The sequence below is a fragment of the Sinocyclocheilus grahami genome, unplaced genomic scaffold (assembly GCF_001515645.1).
Source record: "Sinocyclocheilus grahami isolate Dianchi unplaced genomic scaffold, SAMN03320097.WGS_v1.1 scaffold1047.1, whole genome shotgun sequence".
In the NCBI taxonomy this organism is placed as follows: domain Eukaryota; kingdom Metazoa; phylum Chordata; class Actinopteri; order Cypriniformes; family Cyprinidae; genus Sinocyclocheilus; species Sinocyclocheilus grahami.
Genome location: NW_015506226.1, coordinates 256,501 through 272,418, shown reverse-complemented (window position 1 = coordinate 272,418; position 15,918 = coordinate 256,501). Strand labels below are relative to the sequence as shown.

The 15,918-nt window shown below is 36.9% G+C and overlaps 1 protein-coding gene across 1 annotated transcript in view; it reads right to left on the bottom strand.

Moving 5' to 3' along the window:
• Positions 1 to 15,918, bottom strand: part of LOC107566105 (disheveled-associated activator of morphogenesis 2-like) — a 159,528-nt gene that overhangs the window by 65,093 nt on the left and 78,517 nt on the right. The window contains 1 exon segment of the mRNA XM_016251476.1: positions 14,788 to 15,019. Coding sequence (XP_016106962.1) covers positions 14,788 to 14,955 — 168 coding nt within the window. The 5' untranslated portion in view covers positions 14,956 to 15,019.

Here is a 15,918-nt window from a genome sequence, read left to right as displayed (position 1 = left end):
ACAAAATATATATTGTGTGTTTGAGTGGTCCAGACGCTACAATGGAGTACAGAATCTTCTAACTCCATTAGCCTAAATGTGCATCATCAACGCATTCTTTACCCTAGGCAGTCATGGCTTCTTCCAGTTTTCCCGAATTTGCCAAGTCCTCTTGCCAGTTGGGGATCAAGGAGACCACGCACCTCCGGGAGAGGAGTAAATGTCTGTAACTTGATAACAGTGGATCGCCTAACACGATCAAAGACTAAATCATCCGATCAGACAATGCGGAGCCAGCCTTCGGACTCGGTGATGGTAAAGATGGCTTTAATCAACACACAATCGTTAACAAACAAAACATTTATAATCAATTACTTTTTTGCTAAATTAGATTTTATTTTTATGACGGAGACTTGTCTTAATATTGGTGAACTTGACCCCCTTATTGAAACATCTCCATGTGACTGTAACTTTTTTAGTTCACCGAGGACTGTGGGCAGGGGTGGGGGAGTAGCCACAATTTTTAAGAAGCATTTTACTTGCCGAATCTTACCTGTGGAGTGCTTTGCTAGCTTTGAGGTGCAGTTGTGCCGGGTGGATTTGATGTACCCTATCTTTTGTGCACTTATCTACAGATCCCCCAGCTATAATAAGCTTTTCTTAAAGGAATTTTCTGATTTTATAACTACAATTGTGCCTAACCCTTACCAAAAAGTAGTATACTTCAAGTTTATTTTAGTAAGTATACTTAAGTAAAGTTCAAGTATATCTTTAAGTATACTTCATGTAGTAAGTATACAAATATCAGTGTACTAGTAGTATACTTGTAAGTGTACTATTTCAATACTCCTTGGGACTAAATTGGCCCACTTTCTAGTATATAAAAGTATACTTTTAAGTATACTTTAAGTATAACAGTAGTAAACTTTGAGTACACAACTAGTTTACATCAAAATGTTTAGTTTGTACTGCAACTATACTAAAAGTGAACTTACAGGTATACTGATAGTTTACTAATTAAATACTTGTAGTGGCATTTTAGTACACTTTGAAGTATAGTCTCAGTAAACTACTTGTTTAGTAGTTTTATACTACAAGTATACTCGTAAGTTTTCTTTAAGTGAACTTTACATCATACTTTAAGTATACTACTATGTCCCTATTTAGGTATTAATTTTGTATATATTTTGTTACATGAATATCTGAACATACAAACATCAAAAGAACAGGGTATCTGCTTGTAAACAAAAACATTTTATTCTAGCTTCATGCCTTCTTTTTTTAAACACTTGAATGTGGATAAGTTTCATAAATAAAAAATAAAGAAATAAACAACATGTTGAACAAAAAGTTGAAAAAAGTCTATGAATTGGATTCAGAATTATAATCAAAACGTAGATAAAGTCAATACCCCAAAGCTTAACAGTTATTATTACCTCTTTATTGGTAGACATTTTATTCCATAATGTTACATAGTTTTGATGCTGTTTTATGTCTGATGATCGTGTTAGAATACATGTGGAAGCATCTGTTGTTTCGGTTTCTTCTTCACTTGTGTTTTTTGGAAATTCTGCACAGAAGCTGTGTACTAGCACCCCCTACAGTATAACAATGAAAACACGGATTCTAGGAGCACAATTATAGCTAAAATATATTTAGACTTTTTCTAAGTATAAGTCAAGTATATTTAAATGTAATTTTAAGTATATTTCTGAGAAAAACATAAAGCCCATTTCTGAGAAGTACATAAAAAGTAGACTAAAAGTATACTTTCCTATTTTTAGTTTAAAAGAAGTATACTAATAGCACACTTGAATAAACTTATTTTTCGTAAGGGAATGTGGATAGACTTTTGATTCTCGGTGATTTTAATATTCATGTGTGCTGCCCTGATAAGCCGTTAGTCTCAGAATTTTTACAAATCATTGATTCGTTTAACCTTTTCCAATCTGTCTTAGGTGCAACACATGAAAAAGGCCACACACTTGACCTGATATTGTCTTATGGATTCCCATTACAAATTGTTCAGATTGAAGATTGTTCTTTTTCTGACCACAAGCCAATACTGTTTAATACTTTTTTATCCCACCCTGTGAAACAATCCCCTCCTGGTTATTACGTCGGCCCTTTTACCCCAAATGTATCTGTACGATTTTCGGAAGCCTTTTCTTCTCAATTTGCCATTTCTTTTAAATCATCTTCTTCTGATATGAATCTGATCTGCCCTGAAGAGTTAATTTCTTATTTTAATTCTACCTGTGTTAGTATCTTGGATTCTATTGCTCCCTCTAAACTGAAATACTCCAAAATAAGAAATCAGCCTTGGCTAAATAGTGAAACTAGAGTTTTAAGACAAAAATGCAGGCAAGCAGAGAGAAAATGGAAACAAAATAAATTGCAAGTATCCTATAAAATTTTAGACGCAGTTAATTTTCATTTCCTCTTACAGTTTGCAATGAGTTTTTTTTTATTACTAAGATTCAAAATATTCGCTCTAATATCACAAATTCTGGAAATGCCTCATTTGCTGATCACTGTAATTTAGCTACTTTAACTAGCTTTGAGCCTGTGTCTCTATCCGACCTAATAGATATTATCTGTCATATGAAACCTGCATCTTGTTTGTTGGATCCGATTCCCTCATTTTTTATTGTGGAAGTACTGGACACTATTGGCCCATGCATCCAGTCTATAATTAACAGTAGTCTTATTAGTGGCTGTGTCCCATCATGTTTTAAACACGCAGTGATACAGCCTGTGCTTAAAAAGGCTACTCAAGATCCTCTGGTCTTAATTCATTATCATCCTATTTCTAAGCTTCCTTTTCTCTTGAAGGTACTGGAAGGTTGTTTTTCATCAACTTTCTTAATTTCTAAAGAATAATGATATATTAGACAAGGTTTCAGTCTGGGTTCAGAGCTCAGTACAGCACAGAATCTGCTCTTTTAAAAGTGTTAAATTATCTGTTACTGGCTGTTGACTCTGGAAAATGTGTCGTTTTGGTTCTCTTGGACTTAAGTGCAGCCTTCGACACTATCGATCACTCTATTTTGCTGAAACGTCTTGAGCAGTATGTAGGCATCAGGGTAATAGCTTTAAACTGGTTTGCGTCCTATCTTGAAGGGAGAACAATTTCTGTAAAAATTGATAACATCACTTCCTCTTCTGCTGCTGCATGTAAATGGGGTATCCCACAGGGATCCGTTTTAGGCCCTCTTTTGTTTTCTCTCTATCTTCTTCCTTTGGCTAATATTTTTCGTAAGCATCAGATGTCGCATCATTGTTATGCAGATGACATACAGCTTTATCTCCCTGTTAAGTCTGATGAGAATACGTCTCTTCAGCCATTTATTGTTTTAATGAAGTTAAAAGTTGGATGGCGGATAACTTCCTTCAATTAAATGACTCTAAGACTGAAGTGTTGGTTTTTGGACGTCCGGATTTTGAAAATACCCTCTCAAAGACCTTGGCTCCTATAACTAACACCGTAGGTTCTCATGCAAGAAATTTCGGAGTTATTTTTGACTCTGCACTTAAATTTGGCAAACAAATAAACTCAGTTGTCAAATCTGCATTTTTTTCAGCTTAAATCTGCATTTTTTTCAGCTTAAAAAGTAAGGCTTTCCACTTGATGCATTGCCAAAATCAAATCTTTTCTTTCATTTAAAGATTTAGAAACTGTAATCCACGCATTCATTTCATCCAGACTTGATTACTGTAACTCATTGTATTTAGGGGTCGCTCAATCTTGTCTGTCTCGCCTTCAGTTGGTCCAAAATGCTGCGGCCAGATTTTTAACAAAAACTAGGAAGAGGGAAAATATCACTCCTGTTTTGGTTGGTTTGCATTGGCTTCCCATTGAATATAGAATCCAGTTTAAGGTATTACTATTTGTTTACAAGTCCCTCACAGGCTTGGCACCAATCTATTTATCTGATCTTCTCCAATATTATCAGACCAACAGGCCATTAAGGTCATCAAACACTTTGTTGTTGTCTGTTCCTAAGACACGTTTAAAACTTAAGGAGGATCGGGCATTCTCTGTGGCAGCACCTCAGTTGTGGAATAACTTGCCTCTTTACCTGCGATTGGCCACTTCTCTTCAGGTTTTTAAATCTTTAGTAAAGACATATCTTTTTAAAAAGGCTTATTGGCTGGAGTAACTGCTGTATATAATTGTATTGTGTGTATATTTAGTGTTGTGTATTATTTCTGTCACCTTTTTATTGTATATTTGTTTTATGGTTATTGGCTTAATTCTACTTCTCTGTGCAGCACTTTGGTCGGTTCTGTCGTTTTTAAATGTGCTATATAAATAAATTAAACTGAAACTGTTGTTTCTTTTCAGTCCTAATTATGCAGCAAATGGCTCTCAGTTTCTCAGACTAGAGAGCTATTATCAAAAATGTAGTGAAGAGAACTGATATACAGTACAAGAGAGATGTGTTTACTATTTAGCTGCTTATGTTACATGAATTTGTAAATTACTAGTAAATTCATCTTAGCATGCTGAAATTATGGACAGGAAGGTAGCTGTGTTGGGAATGCATTGTAGTTGCACTTGATGCATTGTAGTCACATCACACGTACAAGCCTACATGAATGTGTTGTGGTGTGGGAGAGTTGTTCTTTTGTCAATAATTAAATTAAATCAATAGAAATAACGGTAACACTTTAGAATAAGGACCAATCTCCCAATTAACTAGTTGATTATTCGCATGACTATTATTAACATACTGGCTATTTATTCGTACTTATAAAGCACATATTCTGCATGACCATATTCTATATCCCTAATCCTACCCAACACCATTAATAAGCAGCAAATTAGGAGTTTATTGAGGCAAAAGTCATAGTTAATGGTTTGTTAATAGCGAGAATTGCACCTTAAAATAAATTGTGACCAAAATAACACCTGAAATTATTATGTAAATTCAGAAAGTAACTTTACTCATTACTTTCAAAAGTAATGTGATTACATAGCATGCACTACTTGGCATATTTATATTACAATCACTCTGCAACCCACAGATTTATAAAGTGAATGAATATAAACTAAATTACATACACTTCTGTGCACAACTTCACCACAGAGTGGAGAAGGTGGCCTCTGTATGCATGTTTCTCATAACATATTCCAAAAAAAAACAACCTCTTAATCCAGTCAACTGTGGCCCAGTTCTGTCAGCTTTCTTAAAGCTTCCTGTGAGATAATATTTATTATATTACTGCAAATAGTGCATGTTTTGACATATTCCTCATACATGGAAAACACTTGGGTATTTGTTTGGTCTTTGCAACAAATGGATAAGTTTTTCTCCACGTTGTGCAGACAAGTCATTTGAATGTTTAGCACAGCAGGTCCACAAGACTGTTTGTTTGTTTGTTTGTTTGTTTGCTTAAATGTATAGGGATAATCCAGAGTGAAAGAATGGTGCGTGGCAGCAGTCTGCATTTTCTTTTCAGTTACAATCATTATTTATATTTAACGTAAATAATCTATTAGTCTTTTCTTTGTGTATCAAGCATGAGGCTGCTGTGATTTACCTAACTGCTCCCATATGTTGGGCATGCTTTGACTCCAAATGATGAGTTTAATCTTTTCCTTTCCTCAATCTGTTTTTAGCTGAAATACAGGGTGGGGAAAGAAAAGAAGAGACAGAGAGAAAATGAAAAAAATAATTATTCTTGCAACTAAATTTTCTCTTAAAGGGATCATGAAATACCAATTATTTTAAAATGTTCCTTGAGGTTCACTCATAACTGACTAAATACTTTTTTGCCCCACTGTATATATATATAAAATTATTATATTCAATTCTGACTCTCTCTGAAACTGTCATTTACAGACAAATAATTATTAAATTGTTTACTTCTGGTTTGGAAGAAGGCTGTTGTCAAATCCAATACTGTTGGCTGCTTCATCTTTCAACAGAAGTTTCTTTTCAAACTCTCTACTACACTGTGTCTTGTTTACAAAACAATCTGCAGTCAAATGCTCCAAACAAACATATAATCCTGTGACGCGATCCAGGACACCATTACAAACAGTCCACTTGTTCCAGGCGCTGAGATCCTTCTGAAGTATACAGAGACGCAAACAAGCTGTTTAAACAGGACACATCAAAGAGGACGCTCTTTTACTTTTCTGTTTATCCTGTTGTCAACAGATTTGTAAGGACCACCCACTACCACAACGGCGTGGGAGAGAAGGTATAATGCATGTAGGTCTTTTACTTTTTGTTAGGTATTCAGTTTCAATTTGATTCCAACTATGTTTAATCGAGGGTCGTGAATCTCACGATCACAAACTCACCAGTCTGATCTTAATCAGAGGGTGCAAGGTTAACCATTACCTTTAAGTCGGCCACCTACTGCTTGCTGATAACAAAAAGTATAGTTTGTTTGGTCATTTCAATACAACTTGCTAAGTCAGTGATAGACAGAAATCAAAAGGTCTCCAGTGCCTACTGCTCCTTATTCAAGAGCCTTCAGTATGTTCTATACTGGACACAGATTTGAGGTAACAAGCCTCCACAAAATCTAATAGTCATAATGACGTCAGGAGAGTTCAGAATAAATCAAATATAACATTTTATACTATGGGGCTGTTGAACGCTTGAATCTGACTGGATGACAAACATTCTAAGGTGTGCAATTATTTTCAGGGAAACGCACAGCTAATGTAGTTCCAGGCAGGTCTTGACCACATTATATGATGACACACACACACAGAGTAATGAAAAGGTTGAAGTATATTACTGAACTCTATTACTTAATACAGACTAAGCACACACAGACACACATTATGTTGAAGATATAGATATTTGAAATAACTAACTTGTTATAAAATGCTTACTGGAAATGTCCTGTTTATAATATTTTTTCAAGTTTAAATTTAATCATAATGTGGCAATATTTGACAAAACTGATATGTCTGTATAAATGAAGTGGTAAACTTTGACTAAATGTGATTTTAAATGAAATAATAATGATTTTAAACTATCTGAATGTCAGTACCCAAGTAAAATCTGAGAAAAGATATATAAGTGATAGAATGAGCCAATAAGTGATAATTTGCTGCCATCAAGTGGTTGTATTTGCACTTTCAGGGACTGTAGAATAGATATGTAGTGTTTTTAACCTTCATAACTATTACAGTGCCAGTTTCTGTCCAAACTGCATAACATTTGCATGATTGTTTAGAATCATATAATGCCCGAGTTTACATAGTTTTGTGATGTTTTGACATATTTTTTAAAGATTTATAGACTTTTGGGTACACTAGATTAAGACCATATAATGAAATGGCCCTGTTATAGCTGTCCAAATGCAAATGTTCAACATTTTTGGATAATTATTGACCTTGAGAGTCTAAAGAATTGTACTGCAGTGATTTTATTGGTTTTGAGTTTAAAACCTAGGACTTGTTCACAAAAGTACTAAAGGTTTTTAAAATAATCTCAAACATTTAATGAACAGTTTGATTGAGAGCATTGGTCCCAGAGGCAAAGTTGTTCAGAATGAGGAGATCTATCATATGATATGAAGATCTAGTGTATGTGTGAATATGAGTTTTTTTTTTTTTTAGCATTTACCATTTACCATAGAAATCTTGTGTTTTTGAAGCTTTTTTAACTGTTATAGAACCACCTATGGTCCGATCTCCATGAAACTATGCATGTTTTTTCCTAAATTCCTTTGAAAGCCAAGTTTCTAGCATTTGTAAAACTGCATTTTTCCATCTCAAAAACACACATTTCTAATATTCAAATCCGTTAAAGGATTTTTAGGATGCATTAATTAGGACAACTGGAACTGGGAACACTTCCCATAACACCCGATGTATTTGCTACATCGTTAGAAGAATGGCATCTACGCTAACATTAGTCTGTTTCTTTCTTATTCCAAGGTCACCGTAACCACCAGATCCAGTCTGTATCCAGATCAGATTGTCACTGCGATCACCCGGATCCAGTCCGTATCCAGCCCATATGGTGGATGAGCACCTAGAGAGAACTTCTACAGCCCTGAATGTCAGCGGAGATCATGACAACTAGACGAGCCACAAAGACAGATCCCCAGTTAGGACCTTGTCTCTTAGACGGTCACCGGGACAAGACCACAGGAACCAGTTGAGTCCTCTGCACAATGTGACATTGCTGCAGCCTGGAATTGAACTGCCGGTTTCGTCTGGTCAGAGGAGAACTGGCCCCCCGACTGAGCCTGGTTTCTCCCAAGGTTTTTTTCTCCATTCTGTCACTGATGGAGTTTTGGTTCCTTGCCGCTGTCGCCTCGCCTCTGGCTTGCTTAGTTGGGGACACTTAATTTCCAGCGATATCGTCGACTTACTTAATAGTGCACAGACACTATTTAAACTGAAATAAGCTGGATGATGACATCACTGAATTCAATGATGAACTGCCTTTAACTGAAAATTGAGTGTTTACTATATCATTTTGCATTATTGCACAATATTTTCCTAATTAATGCTGTACAGTTGCTTTGACACAATCTGTAATGTTAAAAGTGCTATATAAATAAAGGTGACTTGACTTGATGTGCTGACCTAGTTTTGTGAAGGTCTGAATTTTTGTTTTGGAGATATAGGCTTTTGCATGCACCTGACCATGCCCCTTTTCTAAAGACCAAATACAATTTTTTTGATAATTATTGATCTAGAGTCCAGAGAATTGTGCTGCAGTGGTTTGATTGAGATTGTGCGAAAAACCTAGGACTAGTTCGCAAAAGTAGGTTTTTAACATAATTGAGACTATTTAATGAACGATTTGATTGACAGCAATGGTTCTTGAGGCAAAGTTGCGCATTATGAGGAGATCTATCAAATGATATGCATATTGTGTGGATGTGTGAAACACCACGTGATTACAGAGTCATAAAACTTGTTCGCTTTCAACATTCTTACAGACCTTTAGGGCCATGAGTTGAATATGCCCACCGAGTTTCGTTCCGATCGATCTCCGTTAACCTTGTCTAATAGGTGCTTCAACTTATTTGGCCAATGGTGGCCATGTTTTTTGAAATATGAATGTCCTCATAGACATGTGTGCCTCTTTGGACAAGGACACTGCATACCAATTTTCAAGTCAATCGGACCAGCGGTTGCGTAGTTATAGTTGTTTTTATGTTTTTTGTTTTTCATTTTATAGTGCCACCAAGTGGCAGAGCTCCACAATTTTTTTTAAAATTTATTTTAAAGTGACGTGACATGTGGCCAAGTATGGTGACCCATACTCGGAATTAGTGCTCTGCATTTATCCCATCCTAAGTGCACACACACAGCAGTGAACACACACACACCGTGAACACACACCCAGAGCAGTGGGCAGCCATTTTTTGCTGCGGTGCCCGGGGAGCAGTTGGGGGTTCAGTGCCTTGCTCAAGGGCACCTCAGTTGTGGTATTGAAGGTGGAGAGAGCGCTGTACATTCACTCCCCCCACCTACAATCCCTGCCGGTACGAGACTTGAACCCGCAACCTTTGGGTTACGAGTCCGACTCTTTAACCATTAGGCCATGACTTACACGTGCTATGAGTTTGGTGAAGATATCTCATTTCATTCAGGAGTTGCAACTGAGTCAAAAGTTCAACTTTTTTTGATAATTATTGATACTCACTATCCAGAGCATATTTCTGCAGTGGTTTGGTTCCGATCGGGGCGAAAAACCTAGGACTAGTTTGCAAAAGTAGGTTTTGGACAAAATTCAAAATCAAAAAAATTTCCATACCGGAAATTTTATTTTGATTGAGCCAAGGATTCCAATGATATAAGATACTGGAGTCTACGATAAACGGTCTAGGAGTAATGAGAGATTTTGCATTTTTGCTCGCTGTAGCGCCCCCGATAGGCCGATTGGGGTGACTCGATGGGTCTGAGTAGCAAGCCAGACTACTACCATCTGACCAAGTTTCAGCTCTCTAGGCCTTACGGTTTGGTCTGCCCGATCAGTTTTAGCGCAGAATATTACAAAATTACAATAGTGCTTGAACCCCTAATAAGGGTTTAGCATCAGTGGCATACAAGGCCATAATAACAAACAAAATGATCTTTTTTAACCCTCTACACTTCATAAACCAAAAATACAGTTTAAACTTACCTGATTCCCTAGACTAAAAACAGTGTGAAAAGATAAAATAAAATGGTATCAAAGCCCCTACATCCCTTAACTTGCCAAAAATGCAATTAAAAGTATTTACAAAAGATATATACTAGTTGATAGCTAACCATTCAAAATCAGAATCCAAAAGGCATGGGTCAAGTTAACAAGAAATTTCACATGTTGAAATCACAAACACTATCACAAAATTACAATCACACTCACAATCTCTCTGGTAAGACACTCTAAGTCTAAGACATAAACGACAATGGCGAAACAGCAAGGCAATGAGCAACAAAGTCACACACGAATACACAATGATGCCACAGGTTGAATGTTTGGGGCGGTCCTTATGTCTGGATCAGGTGAGGAGGAGAACCAATCATAGCCTCCAGCAAATTATCACAAGGAACCGCCCACCTGTAACACAAACATGCACTCTACATGCACATACTGTACATAGAGAGAAATTTCCCAAGAGGACAGAATGGAATCAATGAACAAATGACTCATAACAGTACTTACAGCTTAAAGGAGCAAAAAAACAAAACCCACAACGATACTGATCAAGCTAATAAATATAGTAAACATGATAAAAACAAATTATTTCCATGTTTTTGCCACAAAATTACGTTGTATTATGTACAGAAAGCACATACTCTATTTCTCCCACTCTCCCATACAAACACACACACATACAGTAGGGACATTCACACACAGAAACATGTTGTCAGCACTGCTGTGTTATCAGTAAAATAGTTTAGCAACTTAAAAGCTACAGAATTAGCATAGACGCTACTGTTGAACACTGCCGAGAGACGCACAGACTCAGGCAAAGTGCCTTTTACTCAGGTTATTCACACACATTTAATCTCTCTCTCTCTCTCTCTCTAGTAACTTCATTATTAACTGCATTAGTCTGCTATCAATGGCTTGAGCCTCCATTACTAGGTCTAAATGTTTTGGAATTAGCAACGGAGGTGTGGGATGAGATGCATAAGAAATTAATCCTACACACAAGAGCATTTTAATGACAAAAACCTGAAAAATGTCTTGAAATACATCATCTGAACAATGTCTTGAGGTGTGGTAACTGTAGTATAAGCGGAATAATTGACTCTGGTCCATTGAATTATTAGAAAATAATGCACACCCAAGGTGTAATGGAAATGACACAAAGGGTGTGCATTATAGTTTAGTAATTCAACATCCCGTCGTCAATTAATTAGGGCTGCCTGATTAATCGAATGCGATTGTAGGTGCGTTCACGCTATATCATAATTACCGTGAGATTCCAACTTGTAAAAAGTGTTCACGTCCTCGTAGAACTCGTAATTACAACTTGTGAACTGGGAGTTTTCTGAGAGCTACAACTTGTACCACTACCACATGACCACCTCAGATTCATTAGGCGCTATTTTTAAGCATTGATAGTGCGATAGTTCCGAGTCCAAGGGTGTGAACAGCTCCAAGTAGAACATCACGTGTTGTCATTTCAAAATCTCAGTAATGGGGGTTATGTGCAACAGACTTCCGTATTCTGTTAACCTGGTCTCGTCACTTCCGGTTCAAGTGTTTTGCATATGCTTTGTTAAATATGAAGCAATTTTACTCAAGATGCCTTCAGAGTAGATTCCAAAGATTATCATAACCAATGTCCATCACATATGCGGAATGATATCTAAAAGTTTTTTATTTTAATTCTTTTCACTAACATTTATATTTAAAAAAAATTAATAAAACATCAACAATAAAAACAGCTAGCTAGTTTAACTGATTATCTTAAAAGTCCATAGATATCGCTATTATTTAATACGGCTGTTAGTACGTTCTCCCTCAAAGCACCGGCAAAGTGATTGTGAACGTGTCGGGGGGAAAAGAAGACATTTTAATTATTTATTAATAAACTAGTGCTTTCAGAGTCTCCACATCTCCACATGAACGTGCCTTTAATAGAAATACACCAAAACAGCTAGCTAGTTTAACTGATTATCTTAAAAGTCCATAGATATCGCTATTATTTAATACGGCTGTTAGTACGTTCTCCGACAAGCGAAAGCAATGAGACCTGTTTTCCGGGTTTGGTCAGGTGACGTTCGACATATACCCTATTACGACATGGCGTGAATGCAGCATGTCTTGTGCATCTTGTCAGTAAAGCCAGTTCTGTGATCAGTAGTTAATCTCCATCACGTGCTTTAGAAATAAAGTCAGAATTGCGTGATATAAACTCACAATTCTGAGAACTTATCAGTCTTTTTTTCCCCCCACAAAATTGGACTTATAATCTCACAATTGCGAAAAAAAAAAGTCAGAATTGCGAGATATAAACTCTCAATTGCGAGAAAAAAAGTCAGAATTGCATCCATCACGTGCTTTCAGATGGAGCAGCATTTACTACACGGAGCCGTAGTTCACTGACAAGGTACGCAAAACTGCGTTCATAATCGCAGACTGAAATCGAATAAATCGTTCTGCGATTATGAAAGCTGTTTGCGTAGCTTGTCAGTGAACTATGTCTCTGTGTAGTAAATGCTGTAAATAACATGTTTTTATTCCAAACTCACTTCATAATGTTGGTTGAGTGTTTGAAACATAGGCGTAATTTGCGGGTGGGACATGTCCCCACCACTTTTTGCCAGGGCGAGATATAAAGTCAGAATTCATCAGCGTGTAGGCCATGCCTCATCTTATTCGTTTTTGTTAATAACGTTTTGTAAGCTAGTTTGTCATTGAATACTGTTTTATTGTTGGTGTGCATTTTAATTAAAAATAATGAATCCATCTTTTTTTTTTTTGTCTTAAAACGTGAAAGGTGTATAGATGTAAGCAAAACAGACCATTATATTTTATTGTAAAACCTGACAAGATCGTGAAATCGAAAGTGAAAGCATCCGAAGCCCAGCTTATAACATGGCAAAAGAGGAACTCCCGTTCACAAAATTCAAATCACAAATAATACTACTGATGAAAAAGAACGGGTTGAATGTTAACTACTTTCGTTTCCATATAACTATAAACTACCATAAAAGTTAATCAGCGTGCATTGATTAACAGCATGTTGTAGCGCAACAAAAAACTAAAAAAAACATGCTCGTGCAGCCAACTGAGAAAGTTAATCACAAAAGAGCGAGCAGTGGGAAGAATGAGTCTGGAGCCCTGAATTGCCCAGCTCCCTCTATCAGTGATCTACCTGCGTTCAAAATTCTCTGGCACCGCCCCTGGTACATCGATGTATTTTTGAAAAGCAAAAATTACGTTTGTTCAACTCTAAACCCAGTCCCTAAGTAAATTAGGTTATTAAATAAAAAACTATCAAAACGAGTTACGCGGTGTCCCCACCACTTTTCAAAGCAAAGTTACGCCACTGGTTTGAAATAAATCCTTCTGTGAGATGACGTGGCTTCTTACACAGAATAAGGCACGCAACATATTTCATAGTATTCTAAGCAGTGATAAATAATCGATGAATGTCGATTAGCATTGCATTATTATATACTTTATTATAATAAAAATTATAGTAAGACGAACTCAGATAAACCATATATTGTTGTAGTTGTGTGTTTTTTAGTCGCACTGAATCAATGAAAGCAGTTAAATCTTCTGTTTATTCAGCAATCACTATACCGGCCAACGAGTTGGTGTTTTTTTTTCAATGTATGCTTCAGATACGAGTCACGACGAGGCGTTCCCCATAGCGACCCCTAGAGGACGCAGTGTCTCGTTCCCTACTCAGGGAACCATGGTTACATAAGTAACCCGAGACGTTCTTCTGCGGGGTGTATTTGGAGTTTCCGCGTGAGAGCGCCCTCTGGCTTTCAGATGGAGATTTACTACTGTTCACAGAACCGTGCTTCCCTGACAAGATACGCATGACAATCGCAGCTTTTGCTTAATCGCGATTGCTATTTAATTTCAATTAATTGTGCAGCCCAACAATTATTCCTTACTTTTACCTTACTTATGTCAGATAAGAATGTATCATGCAAATGACATAATTAAACAATGAGAACTGAAGGCCAGTTGGCGTAGCCTATGGTGCAATGATGTATAACTATTTGTTGATGTCTTGCTGTTAAGGCAGACATATGCAAATGTATTTTCTCATTTGATGTCACAAATGCCACAATATAAAAACAAGCCATTTTGGTGCTTGATTACATAAATGTGTTGTTTATAATGAGGAGGCTTATTAAAGCTATAAAATTATGTTTTAATAAGACAAAGACCTCTTATATGTAAAATGTCAAAGGAAATTTTGATTTCTCATGTCACAACCCCTTTAATTGGATATTTAAGTAATTTGTAGATTACACCCCCTACTTTGCTTGCCAAACTGTATTATTCAGGATTCTCCAAACCATTGTTGTTTGGCAGCAGCAGGGTGATTGAATTTGCTTCACTGAACTAGAAAGAATATGCCTCAACCTCAATAATGCAAGTCTGCATATATTCCTAAAGCCTTTTTTTATGATCAACTTTTGTACTACAAGTGTTCCAAACTACCTGATGTTAGAAATTAGATGCTAAGTCACTGTGACACTGATTACACACAGTTAGCCCCTTGAATTTTCCACGTATGTGTTACATGGATTATGGATATGGATTCCTTGAAAGGATCAAGTAGTAAATTAAACAGATAGATTTGATGGCATAAACCTGACCACCAGAATAGCTGGCAGATACTAACCACTAATTCAGAGAAGCGGGCATGCAGTTCTTCCTCTGGGGGCATGGGGGCACTGAACTCCAGCAGCTGCAGTGGTACACTGTCTTTCAGGTTGATCTCAGGGGGTTCACTGCTGCTGAAGCAACACAGGAAGCCCAGGGTGGGCCGTGTGCGCTTCCGGGGAGGCATCCTCTCCAATCCGGAGGGGCCGACAGCCAGTGAGGCAAAGAGTCTGCTATCTAGGGGGCATGATCTGAAAGAGAAAAAAGAACAAATCAGGATTTAATAAAAACCACACCTGATAACTACATGTCTACATAATCATTTATCAAAAACTAAATGGTTTTTAAATCTACTGTAAAACACTGAAGGGATAGTTCACCCAAAAATGAAAATTTTGTCATTATTTACTCACCTTCATGTTGTTCCAAACCTGTATGAATTTCTTCCTTCTGTAGAACACAAAAGAAGATATTTTGAAGAATGTTGGTAGCCTAAAAGTTGCTGTTAGCCATTGACTTCCATAGTATTCTTTTTAAGGAAGTCAGTGGTTACAAGCAGCAGAAGAAAGAAACTCATACAGGTTTGGAACAACTTGAAGGTGAGTAAATGACATCATTTTAATTTTTGGGTGAACTATCCCTTTAAGACAAACGGCAAGAAGCTGAATTAATGTGTCGAGCATTCAACCACAGAAATAAAAACTCAAAAGCAACTCTTGAGAAAAGCTAAAGCCTCCTAATAATAGTTGTGATTTCTCCCTCTTAGTTTTTTTTTTTTTTTTTTAAAGCCCTCAATGCTCCCTGATATGGTGTTCCCTAAACTGATGCACATAACTGATGTTGAATTTAAAGCAGTTTCACATCAGTCTGACAGCTTTAATTGCTCATCATCAGAATGGGAACATCAATGAAAGATAGAAGCTGTTGTTTTACAGGCTGAACCCTTCAGCTGTGTGGAGTGGCCATGAAGGAGCTGACTTTCTGAAAAGCAACCGCTCTCATCACTCTCCAGAACTTCTTCGGTCCGTGTGGGCACAGAGAATGGAACCGCCTGGCACCTCTCTGGATGTGCTGGCATAACCCCCGGGGCACAACAAAGACTTTTCTGTTTTCAGGCTACAATGTTCGCCAATGGCAAAAGAGAAGTAAA